The sequence below is a fragment of the Bufo gargarizans genome, chromosome 2, assembly GCF_014858855.1.
Source record: "Bufo gargarizans isolate SCDJY-AF-19 chromosome 2, ASM1485885v1, whole genome shotgun sequence".
NCBI lineage: Eukaryota > Metazoa > Chordata > Amphibia > Anura > Bufonidae > Bufo > Bufo gargarizans.
In genome coordinates this window covers 190,370,609-190,394,602 of record NC_058081.1, presented here as the reverse complement: position 1 = coordinate 190,394,602, position 23,994 = coordinate 190,370,609, and the positions used below count along the sequence as shown (strand labels likewise).

General features: G+C 45.2%; 1 protein-coding gene across 6 annotated transcripts in view; it reads right to left on the bottom strand.

Moving 5' to 3' along the window:
- The window catches only part of HERC1 (HECT and RLD domain containing E3 ubiquitin protein ligase family member 1), a 181,712-nt gene that overhangs the window by 94,490 nt on the left and 63,228 nt on the right, over positions 1 to 23,994 (bottom strand). For all 6 annotated transcript variants that reach the window (XM_044279795.1, XM_044279796.1, XM_044279797.1 and 3 more), the window contains exons 26-35: positions 23,036 to 23,084; positions 21,058 to 21,320; positions 20,515 to 20,733; positions 10,739 to 10,859; positions 9,386 to 9,623; positions 5,526 to 5,695; positions 4,645 to 4,800; positions 4,423 to 4,529; positions 356 to 466; positions 98 to 274 (exon numbers count right to left, since the gene is read on the bottom strand). In XM_044279795.1, coding sequence (XP_044135730.1) covers positions 98 to 274; positions 356 to 466; positions 4,423 to 4,529; positions 4,645 to 4,800; positions 5,526 to 5,695; positions 9,386 to 9,623; positions 10,739 to 10,859; positions 20,515 to 20,733; positions 21,058 to 21,320; positions 23,036 to 23,084 — 1,611 coding nt within the window. The remainder of the gene's footprint in view (positions 1 to 97; positions 275 to 355; positions 467 to 4,422; positions 4,530 to 4,644; positions 4,801 to 5,525; positions 5,696 to 9,385; positions 9,624 to 10,738; positions 10,860 to 20,514; positions 20,734 to 21,057; positions 21,321 to 23,035; positions 23,085 to 23,994) is intronic.

Sequence of the window (23,994 nt, the reverse complement as noted above, 5' to 3'; positions counted from 1 at the left end):
GTCTCTATATGTAACTGTATTTATGTTCCTGGAGGAATTCTAAACTTTTTTTTTCCTTTGAATTTGCCCCATAATCCAGAATTTTTATTACTCATACCTTCCACTGATAGCAGCCTGACGTGACTCCAGTTGACGCCAGGCCATAGCCTTTGCCACCACTTCCATGGGTTAGAATTTGGCCATTTTCCACAAGGCAACACTGGGCTTTCTCAGGATCAAAGGAAACCTCCTGAATAGGAAGATCTTCCTCCTCCTCTTCCAGTTCCCCTTGCTTCTGTAAGGCGAGCAAAAACGGATGCATTTTGTATTATATGAAGCTTTTAATTTACCATTTAAAAAAATCAACCTGAACTACCTGTAGTCTTGATTCTTGCTCTTTCTCCTTCAGTTGATGAGAATGTTTAGCCTGAGCGATGGGTGTTTCCCACATACAGTCTGAAAGGAGAGAGAAGAGTCGTTCTACCACCTGAAAATGCAAAAGTGGAAAGTTAATGTTCAATTCACAAACACATAGGGATCATTTATCAAATTGATGTAAAGCAGAACTAGCTTAGTTTCCCATAGCAACCAATCAGATTCCACCTTTCATTTTGGACAGCTCCTTTGGAAAATGAAAGGTGGAATCTGATTGGTTGCCATGGGCAACTAAGCCAGTTCTACTTTACACCAGTTTGATAAATGACCCCAATATTCTCTGATTTATAAATGTTGTAACTTTCCCCTGTATTTACTACCCTGGTATGAAGTTCACACACATTAATTGCATAACTGAAAAGATTTTCCTTTAGTTGTATTAAGATTATGCAAAATAAACCAGGAATTCTAAATACAGTTATAAAGGAAAATGCAATTGTACACTACGTACAAGAATAATGATAAATACAAGGGCCCATTTACATGAGCAGATATTCGAGCCAAAACTCATTCTAGACCAGGGGTGCACAACCTTTTTTGGTCTGAGGGCCGCATTGTCATATGAAGAAGTGTTTCCAGTAACTGACCTGAATATCTCGCTGCTGGCCCTGGAAAAATACTAACAGTGGCCCCGTTTTGTAGTTGGGTACAAATTGATGGCAGTCCGGGGCAGCAATACCATATTGTGGCACATTATACTGCCCCACAGTTCATCACACAATACTGCCCCCATGTGCACAAAATACATCCCCAAAAACTCTCACTGGCTGGCCGTGAGGAGGGTCCAGGCAGCCCCTTGGGAAATTTCCCTGTGAGATCTATAGCTAATCCACCCTGGCTTAAAGGGATTTCCCAGTAAAAAAGAATTTTTAACAAATTCTTGCAGCATGGCCCCTAAAACCGAAGAGTTATACTTACCTGCTCCCGGCGCTGATTACACCCGTCAGTACATGGCCATGGTCACATGTACCTCTGCAGCCAATCACTGGCTTCAGTGGTGATGTAGCCACAAGCAGCGTGTCACTGCTGCAGTCAGTCATTGACTGGAGCAGGGTATGTGACCATGGTCATGCACGGACAGGTGTAAAAGTGCAGGAACCAGAAGATGGAGGCAGGGTGGCATGGAGCAGGTAAGTATGCATCTTCTGGTTCAGGGGCCACGCTGCAGGAATTTGTTCATAAATCAGTGATTTCCCTCACTGCAAAGGCCTTGCTCCCTGATTATTACCACCTCCTTCCAGTTACAGGCGCCCTGCAATAACCAGTAAGCACTTTCTCTTACTAGTGGGAAAAGCGCTTATTGGTTAATAACCAGGCCTGAAAATACACTTTTTTTGTGTTTATTGTGCACCTGGTGGTTCGAACGGTTGTAACTTTATGTGTGGGGACTAACAAAATAATTTTTGCAACAATTTTTCACTTGATAGATAGGGCCTTATAATTTATTTTTTAGGTTTTTGGGGGAAAACTGCACAAAACATTTTTAAAAAGTATGTTTTTTTTTATCAAACTATAGCTCCTTATTCTGTAAATATTCAAACTGACACCAAAATAAATTATTATAATTAGTTCCCTATTTTGTGTTGGTCATTTTGTAACCGTATAGTTATATGTTTAGTTAGTTTCACATGAATGGCATGATAATGGCAACGGTTTTGGTTGGTGTGGGTGTTTTTTCTTTTATGTACTTTATAGTTTTTTATCTTTTTAACTTAAAGGGGTTCTGCACTTTTATTTAACTGATGATCTATCCTCTGGATAGAAGAAGTGTTTCCAGTAACTGACCTGGAGGTAAATAGTGAGAAGGCAGCGGCGCTGTCGGAGCGCCGCTGCATTCTCAAACAGCTGATCAGCGGGGGTCCCGGGTGTCGGACCCCCGCCGATCAGAAGCTGATGATCTATCCAGAGGATAGATCATCAGTTAAATGAAGGTGCAGAACCCCTTTAATTTTTAATATATTTCTGCTACAAATAATATCCCCCAAGAGGTCATAAAAAGACCTTTGGGGGACACTGACACTTGTTGTAAATTTTTTCACTCTTTCCTTTTTATTTATTACTTTTATTTGTATTTTAATAATATATTATTGTATTCTTTTTTTTTTATAATTGTTTTATTACTTATTATTTAAATATATTTTTGCCACATAATATCTCCCCAAAGAGGTCATAAAAAGACTGTTGGGGGACAATGAACACTGTACTATTTTGCACAATTTTTTATTTGTATTTATTTTTATTTTTTTAAGTTTTATTTTTTATTATATATATATATATATAAAAAAATTTGCCACATAATGACAAGGGATCATAAAAAGACTGTTAGGGGGCAGTGAGCACTCTTTTACTTAGCAATTTTTCCTATTACTTCCTTTTATTTGTATTTTATTTTTTATAATTTTTTTGCCACATCATATTTTAATTTTATTAATTTTATTTGTGATTTATTATATTTTTTTAAACTTATTTAATATATTTTTTCAGCATAATTTGTCCCCGAGAGCCCCAGTTACAGAGGAAACCAGCCTATGGTGTGGGCATTGTACACAGGCAGGGCTGATCAGGTCTCCTAACCCTGCAGCTCTGCGCTCCTCTGCCCCCAAGCCGGGTCCACCCTACATAGCGCTCACCTGTGTGAGGAGAAGGCAGAAGCGCTGATAACTGCTTATGCCTTCTCATCGGCTCCCCCGCTGTCACTGACAGCCGACGACCAGTCCTGCTCCTGCTACAATGCAGGGGCAGGAGCTGTAATAATTCATCGCGCGGCGCTGCGGGCAGAAACACAGCTGATTTTACAATCAGCTGTGTTTCTGTCCAGGGGGACGGGGGCCGCAAATCCTGGCTCTGGGGGCCGCATGCGGCCCGCAGGCCGCAGGTTGTGCACCCCTGTTCTAGACCTTGTAAACGTGTCAGCGATGAGCCCACACACTAGCAACACTTGTTTGCCAGCTGATCTGACCATTTATGTGGCATATGAAATCATCATCTGTTGCCAATACATTGTCCTGTGTAAACAGGGATGTGCGGCTGACAAACAATGAAACAAACGTCGCAACGATCATTCATCCCCATACAGCAGCGATGATTGCTTGAAAACGCTTCTAAACAAATAGATAATAATCGGGCATAAATGTTCCTATGGATGTTTGTTCCTGATAATTCCCCATCGGCCTGTGTAAACTGCACTTGTGTGCAAACAGTCTTATTTTTCTATATTTCTATAAGTGATGTTATTATATTTGCACATAACTTGACTAAAAAGTGTTCATTGAACAAAAAAAAATAAAAAATTCTGGCAAGTTTACATTATTACCATAGCAAGTTAAATTCATCACAGATTAGGGCTTCTCATTCTTTTTCTATTGAGGCCCTAACAGTGAACATGGCGATTCATGTGCCTCATAAGTTATACAAGCCATGCAAAAATATAACATTTAGGGCTCATGCACACGTTTTTTTGTCCATGTCTGTTCCATTTTTTTCTGTGGCATGTATGTGGAACCATTTATTTTAATAAGGCCACAAAAAAAAACAGAAATTCATATGTTCATATGTCCGCTCCGCAAAAAAATAGAACTTGTCCTGTTCTTGTCCGTTTTGCGGACAAGGACAGTCATTGTTACAATGGATCCGCAAAAAAAATGGATGCAACACGGAAGTCACACAAATGTCATCCGTTTTTTATTTGCCAATCCGTGTTTTGCGGACTGCAAAATACATACAGTTGTGTGCATGAGCCCTTATCCTGCATCATTTATTTGCCTTTGGGGTAAATTATGTTGCCAAGCTGGACAAATACTTTGATCACTTTTGTCACAGTGTGCACCTCATCATCAGGCCCGCCAGACAGCAGGCCTCCTAGTCTGAGAAGCACTAGACGTATATGGCTTATGTGCTCCAAATAAAACAGCTTCAGCAACAGCAAAGCTTCAATTGCAGGTACCTGGGAATGTTAGAACCACTTGGGATAGATAATTGTATTCAGTGAACCAGTCAGAGAAACCATACCTGAGCCATCTGGTCATCATCCACGCTAGACTCACATGCAGGCAGAACAGCTTCTAGGACATGTAGGGCCAGAAGTCTTGTCCTTAGGTTTCCTACAAGTGGGACACCTGCAGAACAAGATTCCAGATTACTACTAAAAATTCAAATAAGACCAGCACTATGAAGCCCATAACAGTAACATATTATAACACAGCAATTTAGTACACGCAATGTAAATTGTACCTGAGCTGCATTTCTGAGAAGCAATATTCAGCAAGACTTCTGTCCATTTGGGAGATGCCATCTTAGACTGAATAGCCTTAGAAGACACCACTCTGCGTAAAAAGACTAAAAAGTCTCCAAGATGAAGCTCTGCGGTGCGTTGCTTCCTGAGTGTGGCTGGAAGAAAAGAACTAGGTTACATTCCCAAATCTCTGCTGTATAACATAATGTTCAAATTGCATTTAGCAGACCACATGTACAGCAAGTACTACTGAAGACTTATTTCTTTATTCCTACTTGCTTATACAGCACCGTACACTTCAGTCCTCGTTTCCAATGAGGCTCAGAATCTAATTTCCCATTTCAGACTCTATGGTCAATTTAACCCCTTTGCACACCTTTTTATAACTGTATGTCATAGGTGGTCAAGGAGTTTATGGAGCGTGCTCGGGGCAGAGTGAGCGGTATACCCAACAGGTGTCAGCTGTATCACACAGCCGACATATGCTTACAGTGTCTGTTTAACCCCTCAGATACTAGGGTCAATAGTGCCTGTGGCATTTGAATGGTTAGACAAAGGGAGGGGGGATCCCGCTGTCCTCCTGTGACATACTCGCAAGGGTGTTGAGTGGTGGTCATGGCCCTCAGGTGCCTCATGAATCGCTGTGATCATAGTGACCTGCAGAATAAGGTTATCATGCCATTTTCCCCCAAAAACTAGGCATGTATGGGCATCTGTTTGAGGTACAAATAGTGGCTTTAGGCTTTGCTCATATAGACTAAAAATTAAAATGACAACTGGAGCAATAACTTAAGAAACATTCTTTAATGCATAACTCTTGATGGGGACTCAAATGAAACAGGATTCAGAGTTGGGAAAACTTAAAAAATGCAGCTGTTACCTCTGAAGTCCTTTCTTTCACTCTCTCCTAGAAGCTCCGATTTCTTTTCTTCCTCATTTTCACCAAACATAGGCACAACTCCAGCCTGAGAAAGAAGGTTCTTCAGCTGGCTACAGAGCAGGTCCAAAAGTGACTGCACCACCTTCGGGCTGAGCTTATCAGCATACGTCCTATAAAAAAAACAGCCATCCATGTATAAACTGGCATTCAGCATAAATGCATAATTTGCTCTTATAACAATCTTTATTTATATAGCACAAACCTAATCCACAGCGCTTTACAATCAAAAGGTTCATGTACAAACAAGAACATTCATTGCATACAACAAACAAGTCAACAATTAAAACAAGAGGCCAGTGACTGGTTGAATATGTCACATGTTGTGTGAGAGGCCTTAAAAGGTGTGTTTCAGCTTTGTGCACCTTTTCACTAAATTTAAAGCTCAGGCTGCTCTAACTGTTGAAAAATCTTGCTCCTCGGCTCCCTTCTGAAGTCTTCTGCACGGACGGGGTCATGTGCACGACTGTTGACAATGACTGAAAGTTGCATATCCTTAACCACTTCAGCCCCGCTAGCTGAAACCCCCTTCATGACCAGAGCACTTTTTACACTTCGGCACTACACTACTTTCACCGTTTATCGCTCGGTCATGCAACTTACCACCCAAATGAATTTTACCTCCTTTTCTTCTCACTAATAGAGCTTTCATTGGGTGGTATTTTATTGCTGCTGACATTTTTACTTTTTTTGTTATTAATCGTAATGTAACGATTTTTTTGCAAAAAAATGACATTTTTCACTTTCAGCTGTAAAATTTTGCAAAAGAAAACGACATCCATATATACATTTTTCGCTAAATTTATAGTTCTACATGTCTTTGATAAAAAAAAAATGTTTGGGCAAAAAAAAAAAATGGTTTGGGTAAAAGTTATAGCGTTTACAAACTATGGTACAAAAATGTGAATTTCCGCTTTTTGAAGCAGCTCTGACTTTCTGAGCACCTGTCATGATTCCTGAGGTTCTACAATGCCCAGACAGTAGAAAAACCCCACAAATGACCCCATTTCGGAAAGTAGACACCCTAAGGTATTCGCTGATGGGCATAGTGAGTTCATAGAACTTTTTATTTTTTGTCACAAGTTAGCGGAAAATGATGATGATTTTTTATTTTTATTTTTTTCTTACAAAGTCTCATATTCCACTAACTTGCGACAAAAAATAAAAAATTCTAGGAACTCGCCATGCCCCTCACGGAATACCTCGGGGTGTCTTCTTTCCAAAATGGGGTCACTTGTGGGGTAGTTATACTGCCCTGGCAATTTAGGGGCCCAAATGTGTGAGAAGAACTTTGCAATCGAAATGTGTAAAAAATGACCGGTGAAATCCGAAAGGTGCACTTTGGAATATGTGCCCCTTTGCCCACCTTGGCTGCAAAAAAGTGTCACACATCTGGTATCGCCGTACTCAGGAGAAGTTGGGGAATGTGTTTTGGGGTCTCATTTTACATATACCCATGCTGGGTGAGAGAAATATCTTGGCAAAAGACAACTTTTTCAATTTTTTTATACAAAGTTGGCATTTGACCAAGATATTTTTCTCACCCAGCATGGGTATATGTAAAATGACACCCCAAAACACATTCCCCAACTTCTCCTGAGTACGGCGATACCAGATGTGTGACACTTTTTTGCAGCCAAGGTGGGCAAAGGGGCACATATTCCAAAGTGCACCTTTCGGATTTCGCAGGCCATTTTTTACACATTTTGATTGCAAAGTACTTCTTACACATTTGGGCCCCTAAATTGCCAGGGCAGTATAACTACCCCAAAAGTGACCCCATTTTGGAAAGAAGACACCCCAAGGTATTCCGTGAGGGGCACGGTGAGTTCCTAGAATTTTTTATTTTTTGTCGCAAGTTAGTGGAATATGAGACTTTGTAAGGAAAAAAGAAAAATCATCATTTTCCGCTAACTTGTGACAAAAAATAAAAAATTCTAGGAACTCGCCGTGCCCCTCACGGGGGAGGGGGGGGGGGTGATCAATGACAGCGGAGTGATCAATGACAGGGGGGTGATCACCCATATAGACTCCTGGATCACCCCGATCCATGGATCCGTAAAAATCATACGGACGTCTGAATGGAGCCTTACAGGGGGGTTATCAATGACAGGGGGTGATCAAGGTGATCAACCCCCTGTCACTGATCACCCCCCCTGTAAGGCTCCATTCAGACGTCCGTATGATTTTTACGGATCCATGGATCGGATCCGCAAAACACATGCAGACGTCTGAATGGAGCCTTACAGGGGGGTTATCAATGACAGGGGGTGATCAGGGTGATCACCCCCCTGTCACTGACAACCCCCCCTGTAAGGCTCCATTCAGACGTCCGTATGATTTTTACGGATCCATGGATACATGGATCGGATCCGCAAAACACATGCGGACGTCTGAATGGAGCCTTACAGGGGGGTGATCAATGACAGGGGGGTGATCAGGGAGTGTATATGGGTGATCACCCGCCTGTCATTGATCACCCCCCTGTAAGGCTCCATTCAGACGTCCGCATGTGTTTTGCGGATCCGATCCATGTATCCATGGATCCGTAAAAATCATGCGGACGTCTGAATGGAGCCTTACAGGGGGGTGATCAATGACAGGGGGTGATCAGGGAGTGTATATGGGTGATCACCCGCCTGTCATTGATCACCCCCCTGTAAGGCTCCATTCAGACGTCCGCATGTGTTTTGCGGATCCGATCCATGTATCCATGGATCCGTAAAAATCATGCGGACGTCTGAATGGAGCCTTACAGGGGGGTGATCAATGACAGGGGGGTGATCAATGACAGGTGGTGATCAGGGAGTGTATATGGGTGATCACCCGCCTGTCATTGATCACCCCCCTGTAAGGCTCCATTCAGACGTCCGCATGTGTTTTGCGGATCCGATCCATGTATCCATTGATCCATAAAAATCATACGGACGTCTGAATGGAGCCTTACAGGGGGGTGATCAATGACAGGGGGTGATTAGGGAGTGTATATGGGTGATCACCCGCCTGTCATTGATCACCCCCCTGTAAGGCTCCATTCAGACGTCCGCATGTGTTTTGCGGATCCGATCCATGTATCCGTGGATCCGTAAAAATCATACGGACGTCTGAACGGAGCCTGACAGGGGGGTGATCAGGGAGTTTATATGGGGTGATCATGGGTGATCAGGGGTTCATAAAGGGTTAATAAGTGACGGGGGGGTGTAGTGTAGTGTAGTGTTTGGTGCGACTTTACTGACCTACCTGTGTCCTCTGGTGGTCGATACTAACAAAAGGGACCACCAGATGACCAGGTAGGAGGTATATTAGACGCTGTTATCAAAACAGCGTCTAATATACCTGTTAGGGGTTAAAAAATTCGGATCGCCGCTGGCAGGCTGGAGATCCACTCGCTTACCTTCCACGCCTGTGTGCGCGCGTTCACAGGAAATCCCAGCCCTCGCGAGATGACGCATATATGCGTGACTCTGCGCAGGGCTGCCACCTCCGGACCGCACATCTGCGTTAGGCGGTCCGGAGGTGGTTAAGCGGCACATGACCCAAAAGTGATGTGCCGCTTGGGGACACATCACCGTTGAAGCCAGTCATTGGCTTGCAGTGGCACATGTGTAAAGGATGGAGACTGAATAACTACAGAACAGGGTCAGGTTCCCAGGAAGATGGAGGGGAGTTGCGGGAAGTAGGCGAGAATGAACTTTTTCAACAGGTACAGCTGACTGGCCTTGAAATTTTAAAAAAGTGCACAAAAAGGTAATAAAACTCATTTTAAAACAAATGCTAAAAACTAATAGCTTAAGAATACTTACCCTGTAGTAATTGCAAGGATTTGGAGCAGCCTAGTACTAGCTACTTTAAGTGCAGTGCTCAGTTGAGAAACTCCAGACTTGGGAAGTAGCTGGAGAGGTTGTCCAAGCATAGTTTCAGTGCCACAGAGTTGGGAAAGAACACTAAGCAGGCCAGTCGAAATTGCAAGAGAGACATCCACTGGCTGATAACGAACACTAAGAGCAAAAATGGTCACCAACAGGAGGCGTTGCTGAGCTTCTGTAATGAGAAAAATGGCTTATAAATATACTATTGTTGATTCACAATACTTTACTGAATAAGTACACTGACTGCATGGAATGATAACATATAATCATACAAGTGGTTCTTAGAGCAAAAAGCTTATTCATTATAGAATGTAATGTTATACAAGGGATTTCGAGAGCTGGCTTCAAAATGGAAGTCCGAGTGCCCAACAAAATGTAAGCCTTCGGCAACAATCACACGACCGTATGTTTTTTGCAGGTCCGCAAAAAAAAAAAAAAAAAAAAACACCACGTATGCCACCCGTTTTTTTCCCCGGATCCATTTTAACCATGCCTAAAGCGGACAAGAATAGGACTATTTTTTTGCGGGGCTACGGAACGGACATACTGATGCGGACAGCACACAGTGTGCTGTCCGCATTTTTTGCTGACCCATTGAAATTAATGGGTCGGCATCCTATCCGCAAAAAAAACTGAATGGACACGGAAACAAAATACATTTGTGTGCATGTAGCCTTATAGTTATAAAGATTTTTAAAGAAAATCTGTCACCAGGGTCCTCCATGTTTACATAGACACATAGCTGTGGTTCACCTTATTGAAATGCTCTTTATTTTGTTGATCCAAGGCTCCCTTCCAGAATACTGATATTCTTAATATGCCAATTGGGCCTTTGTGCAGTGAGAGTGTCACCATTGCTCTTGTTGCACCCAATCTCTACTCCCTTTTGTAGCCAGCCACTCTCGGGCTGCTTTGATAGACAGGACCAGGCAGGGGCAAATGGCGAGGGAGGAACTGGCCACAGAAAGGAACAGAGCTTGGGTGCAACAAGAGCAATGGTAACACCCTCACTGTACCAAATTTGCATATAAAAAAAAACTTGGGAATGGAGACTCTGATCAACAAAATAAAAACTGTTTATTAATCAGGTGAACCAGAGTTATGGGTCTATGCAGTGTCTAACAGTTGGATAGGGATGTCGCTTGCGACGGATTCCCTTTAAGCACTTTTTATTCTCCTTTTTCTTTTTCATAATGTGTAAATAAAGATATTGGGAGGAGTTTCTAAATCAGAGAATTCTTTATAATGGTCCGTACTTACTTTCCCAAAGACACTGAAAGAACTTACCCACATGGTGTTTGTTTGTCTGCAGAGCCCGGTCTAGAGTGGCAGACAGCTGCTGATAGATTTTGTGAACAGCTTTCTGGATCTCAATCTGTATGCTCCGTTTTGAAGCCCGTATTCCATCCTATATAGAAAATAGACATGAAACGCATCAAACATGTCGATCATAATTTGTTTAGTCCTTAATATTCACTGATGTTATAAATGACAGAAACCAGCAGGAAAATCTGAAGTTTGCACAGGTAACACACTAAAGATGGATGGACAGATAGATTTTACGAACCTGCAACTAGAAATCTAGTTATAGTAATAGGACTTTATGTTATGTACTTCTGCTGTGCTACAGAATTAGCGATATATATAATTTTTTATAATCTATGAACTTTTGAATAACCATTGGCTTGCTGGAAAACCACGAAAGACATAATATCTTGAAGACTCTACACAAGGACCAAGTTTCCTTTATTTAGCCTCTATTTACATTGGCTGAGACAATGAGAATAATAAATGGGGATAAAAATTGGATTTTTTGTACTCACCGTAAAATCCTTTTCTCGTAGTAGGCATTGGGGGACACAGCACCATGGGTATATGTCCAACTACCACTAGGAGGCACTAGACACAAAAAGTGTTGGCTCCTCCCAGGTGGGCTATACCCTCTCCACAGGCACGAGGCTATTCAGTTTGTACCAAAAGCAGTAGGAGAGAGAAGAAAAGCAAGGAACCAACAACTCCCGTACCGGGAAAGATCAAGAGACCAGCCCGGAGAAGCGGAAGAAAAAACATAGGGAGGGATCTGTGTCCCCCAATGCCTACTACGAGAAAAGGATTTTACGGTGAGTACAAAAAATCCAATTTTCTCGTGCATGGCATTGGGGGACACAGCACCATGGGACGTCCCAAAGCAGTCCCTGAGGGAGGGAAAAGAAGAGACGCGCCACCGGTTGGGCATACAGGTGCAGGAGAACCATGTGACCCAACGGGAAAAAACACGAGATGGGCAAGAGGTTCCATAACAAGGAAGAAACCTCAGAAGAAGCAGGGAAGACTGCCAGCACCCCAGGACAAATGACTGGAAGAAAATCCCAAATGCAAGAAGGTGGCAAAAGGAAACAGAGCGCAGCCAAGGGCTGGAGAAAAAATTAGGACAGCACCGCGTGGTGAAACTACCCAACGCTCTACATTGTTCCAGACCCAAAAAAACCTGTGGCCATCCCCTGAAAGGCCAGGGGAGAAAAGAAACAGGGAAGCACTGAAAACCAAACGAGTGGGGGAGCCATAGCAAGGCTCACATGTGAAGGGAGGGGACTCCCCTCACCGCAAGGCCAGGAAAGAAGCTAAGCGCCCCATGTAAAGGTGAAAACCCAAGGCTGCTAGAGGAAACCGCCAACCCTGGAGAAGGAGGGGGTTGTAGGTAAAAAACCAGGAAAAGAACGATAGCTCCTGCGTCCCCAAAAACAGGAGACGAGGCGCAAGCCTCCGAAAACAAGATATCACCGTGAAGCGTAAGACCAGAGGAAACACTGGGCATGTGAAGTAGCATGGAAAAAAGAAGCCAGATACAGGCCAGGCAACCTCGGCAGGACACACTGGACTGAGAGACATGGGAGTAGAAGGAGAGCACTCCAAAAAACCTAAAGAGGAAAGGTCCTACAACAGGAGGAGGTCCCTCCCGAAGGAGACCATACGGTGGAACTGCAAACCGCAGCACTAAACCACTCAATACCAGGTACTTGACGTGGGAGGCTGGAAAAAGAGACACAAATCCCAAGAGGACCTCAAATGAACAGGGACAGGGACTCCAGAAAGGAGTACCCAGTATGGGCTCACAAGGAACCAGAAGCTGAACCACCAGAAGACAACGCAAGCCAGAATATCCAGGAAAGGCGAAAAGAAACCACCATAGGGGAAGGGGCATAGGCCATGGACAACTAGCCGTACCAAGAATATTGACCAGCAAACCTTAAACATTGTCCCAGAGAGGGCAAGTACAGCAGCTCGGGATGTACCACAAAACGACAGACATCCATATGCATAAGGAATGCAGAAGTCGCCATGAAAAAACCGGGGTAGCCTACATAGAAATGTAGAAACCAGCTGCGACCGGCATACAGAAAACTTCCAGGGGGGAGAAAGCACCAGACAGGTGCAGACGACGGCAAGGTCCAAGAGGACTGCCCCTCCGCCATGTAGCACAACTAAGCAGAAAATACAAGGGAATACCGAAAACACCTGGACCCAAAAGGAACTACGGGGCCCTGTCCGATACCAGAGCAAGCAGCTGAAAATTCAGACAGGTGTGTGTGGCGCTCAGAGGTCCTGTCCTTGACCCATCAGGGAGGACGTCCAGCAATGATAAAAGCCGTGGACCCAGAAGGATTCCGTGTGGCGGACATCCAGCGATGACAGAAAACCGCAGCCGCGGCCGATGCCACCAGCTACGTGTCCAAACAAGGTAGAAGATCCAGTGGAGATCCTTGTACTTCACCAGGAATGGGCCGCTCAGCAATTAGGAAACAACGCGAGTACTCCCCTATAACATGGGGTAACGCGGAGCACAGCATACCGTAGTACCGTAAAGAGAAGGCAAGAGCAACTACAGCACGAAGGCCAACAACCACCTGGCCACGGAGTAGGGAGCGTGGTTGAATGAGGACCACCCGCCGGATCAGACAGATCAGTCATATACTGGAGCTACCAGAAGTAGCAGTAGACCGACAAGGTGGGGGTTGGGCTGGCCCACACCTGCCAGACATGGAAACCATGCACACGCTGAACGAAGGGGGCCTGGTGCAGACAGTGCCTTGAGAGGTAGAAGGAGACCAATGAGCGCGACAGTAAAGGAGTGGCAGATGTATGGAAGAACCAAATGGATGGAACCAACATCCGCAGCACAGATTAGAACCCGTGGGCAGAAAACACCCAGTGATACAGAAACTGTCTGAGCTACAGACCGCACCACAGGGCCCAGCGCTTGGGGTACTACAAACACACGCCTAAAATATGGGCAAAGTGGCTGCATGTTGCCAACTAAGGAGAGTGGAAACATAGCCACAGCATCTGGGAATGAGACAGCATACGGAGGGTACAGGTACACAACCTGTAAGGTAGAAATATGGCTGTGTTAGAGGAACTACATTTAAGATCGAAGCAATGTGGCCGCATGGTGCACCCTAGACCCAGAGAGGTGCAACAGCAACCGCGTTAACAATGGAACCCAGTAGGGCCGCACGGTACCACAAAGAACAAGACAGGTGCACACCACAATCAGGTAGGTGCAATGGCAACAGAAACAGGGCCGCATAGCACACCCTAGAAGCCAGACAGGTTGAACGGCTGCAGCATCGGAGACGGTTCAGGGACTCTACCCATGAAGGGAGTAAGATGGCCGTTTGGTGCACACTATGATGAGGTAGGTGCAATGGCCACGGCAATAGGAGGAGGCCTCAATATCTCGTCCTGTAAGGAGAGAAAATGCCACATGGAACACCATAAAGCCGGACAGGAGGAACGGCTACCGCATCCGGAGATGGCTCAGGTACTCCACCTGTTAAGGGATCAAGGCGGCAGGGAACAGACAGGTAACTGAACCGGACAGGGGCAATTCTACGGCAATTGAAAGTGGCCTCTATATTCCGCCCGTAGGGAGAAATGTTGCCGCATGGAACACAACAGAGCCCGCCAGAGGTATCGGCTACAAGCACCGGTGATGGCGTAGGTACTCTACCTGTGAAGGAAGCAAATTGGCTGGGAACAGACAGGCGCAATTGCAGCGGCAATTAAAGGCAGCCTGTATATCTCGCCAGGAAGGGAGAAATAGTGTCGCATGGAACACCATAGCGCCAAGCCAGGGGAATCGGCTACAGCATCAGGAGATGGTGTAGGTACTCCACCTATGACAGGAGCAAAGTGGCTGGGAACAGACAGGTGCAATTGCAACGGCAATTGAAGCGACCTGTATATCTCACCCGGAAGGGAGAAATAGTGCTGTATGGAACACCATAGAGCCAGCCAGGAGTAATGGCTCCTGTAGGTACACTACCTAAGAAAAGGGGCAAGGCGGCTGTACAATTGCTCTGAACTCACCAACCTACAGGAGGCGATAGCCGAGCTAACCGCTTGCCCAGAACAGGAACTCCCTGTAATGAGGTAGAGTGGCGAACACCAACACCAGGATGGGAACCCCACGGAAACACTCTCAAATGTGTAGAGGATAACCCCTGGTATAGGGGAACCAGGAAGGCTTGTCAGGGACAGCCTATGGCAGTGGTGCAGGAACCCCCCTGTTAAGGAGAAGGCGTACGTATCAGACACCGGGTAGGTGACTCAGTATGCTAAACACGGGGACGGCTGCCTTACCTGTGCGGTTGAATACCTGTGCGGTCAGGGGAGCACCATCCGAAAATCCACTAGAGGGGATACCAACCCTGTTTAGGTAGGAGAGGTTCCTCCGTGCACGTAGTCTTGACCTCCCAGAGGGCTTCTATATGGAGGAAGACCGCCTGATGCTCTGTTCCGAGGGAATCGGTGCAGAGGTGTCCCCAGAGGCAACGGATGGGGTGACAGGAAGGATTCGTCACCAGCCTCAGGCCTGTCCTGGGGGGGATCCGAGGATGCCGAGGAGGGGTGGGACCCCGTTGAGACCACCCGAGGGTGTACTGTGAGCTACCCCTCGCCGAACCCGGGTGCAGGTACCCCTAACTGAGCATGCCCCATCTGCAGGGAGGACCCTGGGAGGGCAGAGGTGGCCGCAATTTGGGTTGGTAGCGTTCCAGCGACACTGCCAGGGAGAGTCGGCCAAGGTTCCCATGGCATTGACACGGAGGGACCCATTCATGGGGAACCTACACAAAAAGATTGTTCAGGGAAAACAATGGGATCTGGGAAGAGGTACTGCACACCAGCAGGGACAGGATGACCACATGGCAGCCATTGTAGACAGCGGACGCACGTGAAAACACGTGGCGACCGAGGAGCTGTTGGGAGAAGAGATGCTCAAAAAGCAGCCAGCAGAGGCTGTCTATCCTGACCCGGACGCAGTGTTCCCCCAAAGAGGTGCAGCAGCAGCTGTTCCCCAAAAAAGAGGTGGTCAGTAGGGCTGCAGGGGACATGAAGCAATCGAGGGGTTAACCACCCCCTCCAACAGAAAAAACATGTTAGCCCAGGAAAGGGTGAGGAGATAGCTCCTCCCGAGGGCCGGGCGGGGCTCAGAAAAGCCCGGGAAGCAAGGGGGAGGGGCCGGGAAGATTGCGGCCTAGCAGGCCCAAAAGCCGGGGCCTCGATTTATGAGGTGGCCGGGAATGGAGCAAGGGGGGCGGGGCGAACCGCGGCCGACAGAGGGCCCACCGAACCATAAAAATAGGTGAGTAGGGTAGGGGGGGAGAAGCGACACCTGGGGATAGGCAGATCAGGGCAAACAGAGCACCTGGGAGCCGGGGACAGGCCATAGAAGATGAGGCCTAGTCCCGGCAGAAGCCGGGGACTAAAGTAGCGGGGAAGCCAGGGAGAGACTGTGGCCAGGGAGGAGAGAAAAGACCAACCGAGGGGGAAAAGAAGGGAGGAAAAAAATGAATATAACCCCCCCAGGAGGGGGAGGGGGTTGGCTAGGAGGAACGAAGAGGCTCCCCAGGACCCCCAGCTAAGGTGGATCCCATCCCCCTGGCCACAGAAGGGAACCTAACCCTGGGGCAGGGACACAGGGACAGGGGAGTATACTCACCATCCGATATACTCACCATCCGATGTCTTCGGGCGCAGCACGGTCACCCCTTCGGCAGACTCAACACGGGAACCGTGGGAATGCCGGCAAGCCACTGCGGATGCAGTCCGTGGGGACTGGGTGACCGGCGATGGTACCGAAGTACGCGCCCGCAGGGGGGGCAACTAAAGTGGAACACGATGGAGCCCCAGCCTGCAGCAGGTATAACGGTGGAAAAAAAAAAAAAACGACCTGCGGAAGAGAGAAAAAAAGAATAAAAATAAACAGCAGAACCTGCAAAAAAGCAGGACAGGTCTGCCTCCTACGGACACTAGACTAAAACTGAATAGCCTCGTGCCTGTGGAGAGGGTATAGCCCACCTGGGAGGAGCCAACACTTTTTGTGTCTAGTGCCTCCTAGTGGTAGTTGGACATATACCCATGGTGCTGTGTCCCCCAATGCCATGCACGAGAAATAGAGCTTTGCTGCTATAAAACTGGTTTAATGGAAAAAAAAACCCATAAAACAATAAAAGATAAGATGAATAAATGAGTAACAGTGCAACGCGTTTTAAGAGTGTGCCGCTGTCTTTCTCAATCACATAAAACAGTATAAAAACTTCTGCAATAAACACCTCCAAACAAGAAATGCTATACCGAGATTGAAGCCAAGATACACATACTGATTGAAGGGGTTGTCCGCTTTTGTTATATGGATGACCTATTTTCAGTGTTTGGGCTCTGCTAAATGTCACAGACTAGGATTGTGGAATAATGCACAGACCTGGAAAAAAAAATTTTTTGACTGGTGTGGATAGGTTCTTTAGGGTATTAAAGGGGTTGTCTCACTTCAAGTGGCATTTATTATGTAGAGAAAGCTAATACAAGGCACTTACTAATGTATTGTGATTGTCCATATTGCCTCCTCTGCTGGCTGCATTCAATTTTCCATCACATCATACACTGCTTGCTTACATGGTTACGACCACCCAGCAGTGGTGCCCGTGCTTGCACACTAAGAAAAAAAAAGCATATACCTCTCTGGTGGCCGGGGTCGTGGGAGCGCACACAGACTAGCGCTTTTTCCTATAGTGTGCAAGCACGGCCACCAATGCTGGATTGCAAGGTGGTCGTAACCATTGAAACGTGATGGAAAAATTGATCCAGCCAGCAAAGAAAGCAATCTGGATAATAACAATACATTTGTAAGTGCTTTGTATTAACTTTCTCTGCGTGATGAATGCTATTTGCTGAAATGAGACAATCCTTTTAACCCTTTCAATATTGGATCATGTTGAAGAATTCTCCAATGTTTTGTTAGATTTTTTCAAATCTGTACATGCGCATATACAGATTAGAGAAATTCTAACGAAACAGTGGCGAAGTCTTCAAAATAATCCAATATTGAAAGGATTTATACCGTAGAGCAGTGTTTCCCAACCAGTGTGCCTCCAGCTGTTGCAAAACTACACCTCCCAGCATGCCCACACAGCCAAAGGCTGTCCGGGCATGCTGGGAGTTGTAGTTTTGCAACAGCTGGAGGCATACTGGTTGGGAAACACTGCCCTAGGGAACCTATCCACATTATTCTATTTTTTCAGCTCTGTGCATTATAGTACAATCCCAGCAGAGGGCGCTAGTTACTGTCTTATGACAATATACAGTAGTTTTAGACTATAGGATGAAATCACATTACAAATTATTTTTGGTAACCGTATACCTCAGTGTAACAAATGAAAGTTCCTTTGGTGTTCACATTAAACAGGACTATTTGAAACAGTCTTAGGCTACTTTCACACTAGCGTTCGGGCGGATCCGTTCAGAACGGATCCGCCCATAATAATGCAGACGGAGGCTCCGTTCAGTACGGATCCGTCTGCATTATTTTAGCAAAAAAAAGCTAAGTGTGGAAATAGCCTGGGACGGATCCGTCCAGACTTTCAATGTAAAGTCAATGGGGGACGGATCCGCTTGAAGATTGAGCCACATTGTGGCATCTTCAAACGGATCCGTCCCCATTGACTTACATTGTAAGTCTGGACGGATCCGCACGCCTCCGCACGGCCAGGCGGACACCCGAACGCTGCAAGCAGCGTTCAGCTGTCCGCCTGTCCGTGCGGAGGCGAGCGGAGCGGAGGCTGAACGCCACCAGACTGATGCAGTCTGAGCGGATCCGCCTCCATTCAGACTGCATCAGGGGTGGACGGCTGCGTTCGGGTCCGCTCGTGAGCTCCTTCAAACGGAGCTCACGAACGGAATACCGAACGCTAGTGTGAAAGCAGCCTAAGTCGACGTTTACACAGACGTAGACAACTGTATGCCTAAACATCCGCCATTGTGATAAAAATAAAAATGTGCGAATAGTCTAAAACTTTTTTTTTTCTCTTTTACAAAAATGGGTAGATGAATTTCTGGATAATTTTTTAATTCGTTCAATGTATTCTGCTACCTGTCCTGTAAGCAAGGTTAATAGCCTCACTTGACTTTCTCAGTAAGACCATTCACTCCAACCAGAGAGGAAACCCCCCCCATCCGCAGAGTCAATTAGCCATCACACATTACACTGTTTAGTGCAATGCTCTTCTATGGGCATCTTTATTTAGGTCTATCAAGAGAACAAAAGAGCTGTCATACTGTTATCCCAATTCTACATATACTATTATCATAATGATTACCCTTCAGATACAATTTTCCCCTCCTAGCAGCACGGATTACCTATCTATACTGGAGGCCTTAATATTTGTGCTGACTGCTACAGGAGGACAATGATTTGTTTTAATTTTCAATGACATAATAGTGCCGAAATAAAAAATAAAATAAAAAAATAAATCACATTTTTAAACTAATAGAATTTAAATATACCCCTTTTTCATGAAATTTTCCCTTTAAGTGTATGACCAGCCCAATAAGTTTTGGCTACATACAATTGAAGGAGACTGTTTTAAAAAAGGACCGCTCTGCAGATTGTGTGAATGTAGCTTTTAAACTGATGGCAATAAGGTTTGTTTTAAAACGTAATGACAACAGATTCTTAACTGTCTCTGTAAAAAGCCAATTTACAGAAAAGGCGATATTCATTTATTACTAGGATTGGAACGAATGTTACCGTATTTTTCGCCCCATAAGACGCACTTTTTCTTCCCCCGACGGTTCGGATTGCGATCTGTGGATGGCACTGTTACGGGGGGGGTGGGGAATCTGTGAATGGCACTGTTATGGGCTGGGGGGGGGTCTGTGCATGGCACTGTTATGGGCTGGGGGGTCTGTGGATGGCACATATATAACAGTGCCACCCACAGACCCCCCCCCCCCCCCAGCCCATAACAGTGCCATCCACGGATCCCCCCTGTAACAGTGTCAGCCACAGACCCCCCCCTGTAACAGTGCAAGCCACAGATCCCCCCCCCATAACAGTGTCCGTCATCCACAGATCCCCCCATAACAGTGTCAGTCATCCACAGATCCCCCCATAACAGTGTCCGTCATCCACAGATCCCCCCATAACAGTGTCCGTCATCCACAGATCCCCCCATAACAGTGTTCGTCATCCACAGATCCCCCCTATAACAGTGTCCGTCATCCACAGATCCCCCCTATAACAGTGTCCGTCATCCACAGATCCCCCCTATAACAGTGTCAGTCATCCACAGATCCCCCCTATAACAGTGTCCGTCATCCACAGATCCCCCCATAACAGTGTCAGTCATCCACAGATCCCCCCCATAACAGTGTCAGTCATCCACAGATCCCCAGTAATAGTGCCATCCACAGACCACCATTAGTTCCAAACCCACAGCACACCTTTTGGTTAAAAATGTTTTTTTTCTTATTTTCCTCCCCAAAAACCTAGGTGCGTCTTATGGGCCGGTGTGTCTTATAGGGCGAAAAATACGGTACATATAGGATTTAATTCACAAAATCCTACAGCCTTGAACACTCAAGTACATGATGTTAAGGGGACGTTTCCCTACCGAGTTTAGAGTGGTATGGTTTGGCATATATTTTGTACATTTACATGAGCCACTATTGTTCTTATTTGTGTAAAGTTTTACTAACCAGTTCCAATAGAAAAACATTCTTACCTCGTAATGATGAAGGTGGACACTTTCTCCTTTAGTGCCTGTATGACCAACAGTACCTAGCCCAAAACACCCTGCAAGAAACTGCAGCCTCACAGAGGTAAGCAGAGATGAGGACTGAAAGGTAGCGAGTGACTGGCGACTACCTAAAGTCTGGGCATTTCCCTTCTCCTCCATTCCAGACAGAAGAACAAGGATCTGGTGCAAGGCCTCCAAACGCAACTAGGAAAAGTAAACAATATTCCTTGATGGCATAACAGTTATAAAGAAAAAGTGGGCTTTCAATTCTGACAGATTGCATACATAACTTTCTCAAAGATCTTGCCATTTACATTTGTGAGACTCCCCATACCCAGCATTGCAGTATACACAATGCCAGGGGCAATCATGAAAAAATATGCATTCATAGGTTCTGCAAAAGTCTTCTGTATTAATAAACATTCTGAATACATGATTCCTGTTTTATGACAAAGCATTTCATGAACTATGCTGAAATACTTCTATAAGCAAAACAAACTGATATCAGTAGAAAATACACAGTAATACCTCAGCACGGAGTTGCTGCTGCTCCATAGCAATTATGCATGCCTGAGGAGAGCTGGACATTCCTTCTTCGGGCTCTTTAAACCCTGGAGAATTTCCTACATCTCCACTTACAAAGCTTAGAACATTGTCAATCAGTGTATGCACTCCAAGAGTTTTGCTACGTTCGGCATCTGTTTCAAAGCCACAAGATAAACCACATAACCACTCCCGATTGTGCTTCAGCCGGGCCCAAGAATCATTGGCAGGGTGCTCAGATGGGGACACTGCAGAAAAAGATTAAAACTTAGGGAGACCTGAAGATGTAGAGTTGATGGGTTGTGATGCTCTCAAGTATAATGATACTGAGTATGTGTGTTCTTAAATTTATCCATAGCAAGTCCAGTACCATAGGAAATAATGGTAGAAAGAACCATTAAAAAAAATTAGGGAGATTAAGTAAAATATCTGACTTATTTTAAGCAATTATGTGAAATTATCTGATATATCTGAAATATTGACTGAGAGCTATACTTAAGACACCATGTCAACACCCAGGGCTGAGAGCTCTAACAAGTGTCAGAAAAAACAATCCTCACTCAAGGAACAGACTGCATCTCACACATAATAAAAGAAAACAGTGGGGGCAGGATTTATGGTACCTATAAAATTTCTCAGAAAACAGGCAAATCACAGAAAAACTTCAGTGAGCCATCAGAAGTCCAAACAATTGTAGCCCATCTCAACTTTCGCCTTTACGGCTTTCTCCGGTGCAGATGCCATGAAGGCAAAACTCAAGTTGGGCTACATGTGGTTGGGGCTTTGGATGTCCTGCTGAAGTTTTTATGCGATTCGCCTATTTTATGAGAACTGTTCTAAGTTCAACAAATACTTGTGTGCAGAGAAGAGGGAGTTGCAGCCCTTCATTATTGGATGCTGGTATCCACCATGGTTTTCTATTGCAGAGAGCACAATGAGTGAAAAGTCTGGACAGGTGAAGCGCTCTCAGCCCTGGGTGTTGAGCGTAAAAGCTCTCAAACTCCAATTGATATTTCAATTTTATGAGTAACTAGAAGCCAAACCAGCTATAACCACTGTGCTGTCCAATCTGCAAATACCTGCTGCGTAGTTAGTTTTCAACTCTGACATGACCTTTAAGTACATACTCATCATCCTTATACTGTGTGGCTTTATTCTTCGCTTCCTGCTTAGCACAGATGCTTTCATAGCATGTGCTTATGAAGCGGATGACAGTAATGGAAGCTCCTTTTTTTTTGCAGGCCAAAGCACAGTGAGTTCATACAATGAACAAATGTGAATATGAAGGCAATAGCTAGCTTAAGAAGCCAAATAGACTAAGATAAAAGGAGAACATGCCGTTAAGTACTTGCTTGGCGATCTTCTTTTTCCTGGGGCTCAACAGGCCGAGGGGGGACAAGTGGACTAAAGGCCCGGTATCATCAAAGAAAACGACACGTTTTATATAGGAGACACAGAGAGGAAAGGGAAAGGAAGTCCAGCTTACCCCTGTTCATTTCTTATATGGCGACAGAAACGTGGTTCATTTATTTCTGCCTTACACTGCTGGCAATCTTACCTCCCTGATGGCAGATAAGTATACTTTCCCTTGTATTCAGCAATACCTCGATGACATATGTAGTGTATATGTGAAATTTGTATCTGGAGTGGATCTTATTTAAGTGAATATTTACTAGATTACATTATAAAGCTGCTTCAAACTGAAAATCATCTTCGCCACTAGTCGTGCATAAGCCAACAGTCATACATGTGTCTGAGTGCAGCAATCGTAATCTAATGCACATTTATCTGACATAATGTGGATGTAACTTACCAGGTACAGAATATTAATACAACAGCACTATACATTTATCCAGTGTAAACGACAGCTCTGATTTATACTAGGTATGCCTACCAATAAAGACACAGGCAACATAGCAAACAGAAAACTATGCTGGCTTTAACATGGCTGAAGTGGTCTCACCTCGTCTTCTATGGGATACAAGGTCAGAGTCTGTGGTCTGCCGTCCACTCTGTAATAAAAGGTTTAAAACGGCTTAAAGGCGTTTCCAAGTTAACAAAAACATACAAAAATACATATGTGTGCTAAAAGCTCGCCACAAATGGTCACCACAGATCGGAAGTAATGCTTTTTCATTTACATTATTATGATTAGAGACGAGTGAAGTTATGAAAAATTCGATTTGGCTGCTTCAATGAATTTCACAAAGAAATTCGATTTGTGAAGAATTACTTTGTCATGAAGTGTATTTTTCTACATGTTGCAGGCACAATGACGGGGAACGGTAAGCCGGATATATACGACCCACCTGGTTGAGGGCAGATACCGATCAAACACTATGTCGGCAGCTCACTTGTAAGGGTCCTGGTGGGAGATAATTATGGCCCCACTGCTCTAATACGCAGCGTACACGGGTAAAAATGCTCCAAACCCAGACACTGTAGCGTGTCTATAACCGGGGTGAGTTTTTGTCTTTATGTATATAGAATGTGCCACTTCATTGTGTTGGTAACATTCTTTTGCACCTGGCAGCTTCTGTGTCACATGGTCTGTTGTGGGTGCGGCTTCTGTGTCACATAGTCTGTTGTGGGTGCGGCTCACAGCTTTATCCTACCTCACACTGCATTGGTGAGACCACTATGGAGGCATGTGAGAGTCTGGCTGCGAGTTGGTTCAGACCCTGTTCACACACCACAGGTAGTTGAGTGGTAGGACCCCATGCTTGCTGAGACACAGTGATGTGGTGCATGAGGGGCTCCGATATGTTCCTGACTGGAAGACATTGGCAAAGTTCTCAGCCTTTAACATCGGCCTGAGGAATTAGCTAGTATGGTCAGTTGTGTATCAATTTGATGCATTTTTTGCAGTGATTTGTGTATCTAATCCTCAGCGTGCCTAAAGTAACCTCTCCACCTACACTT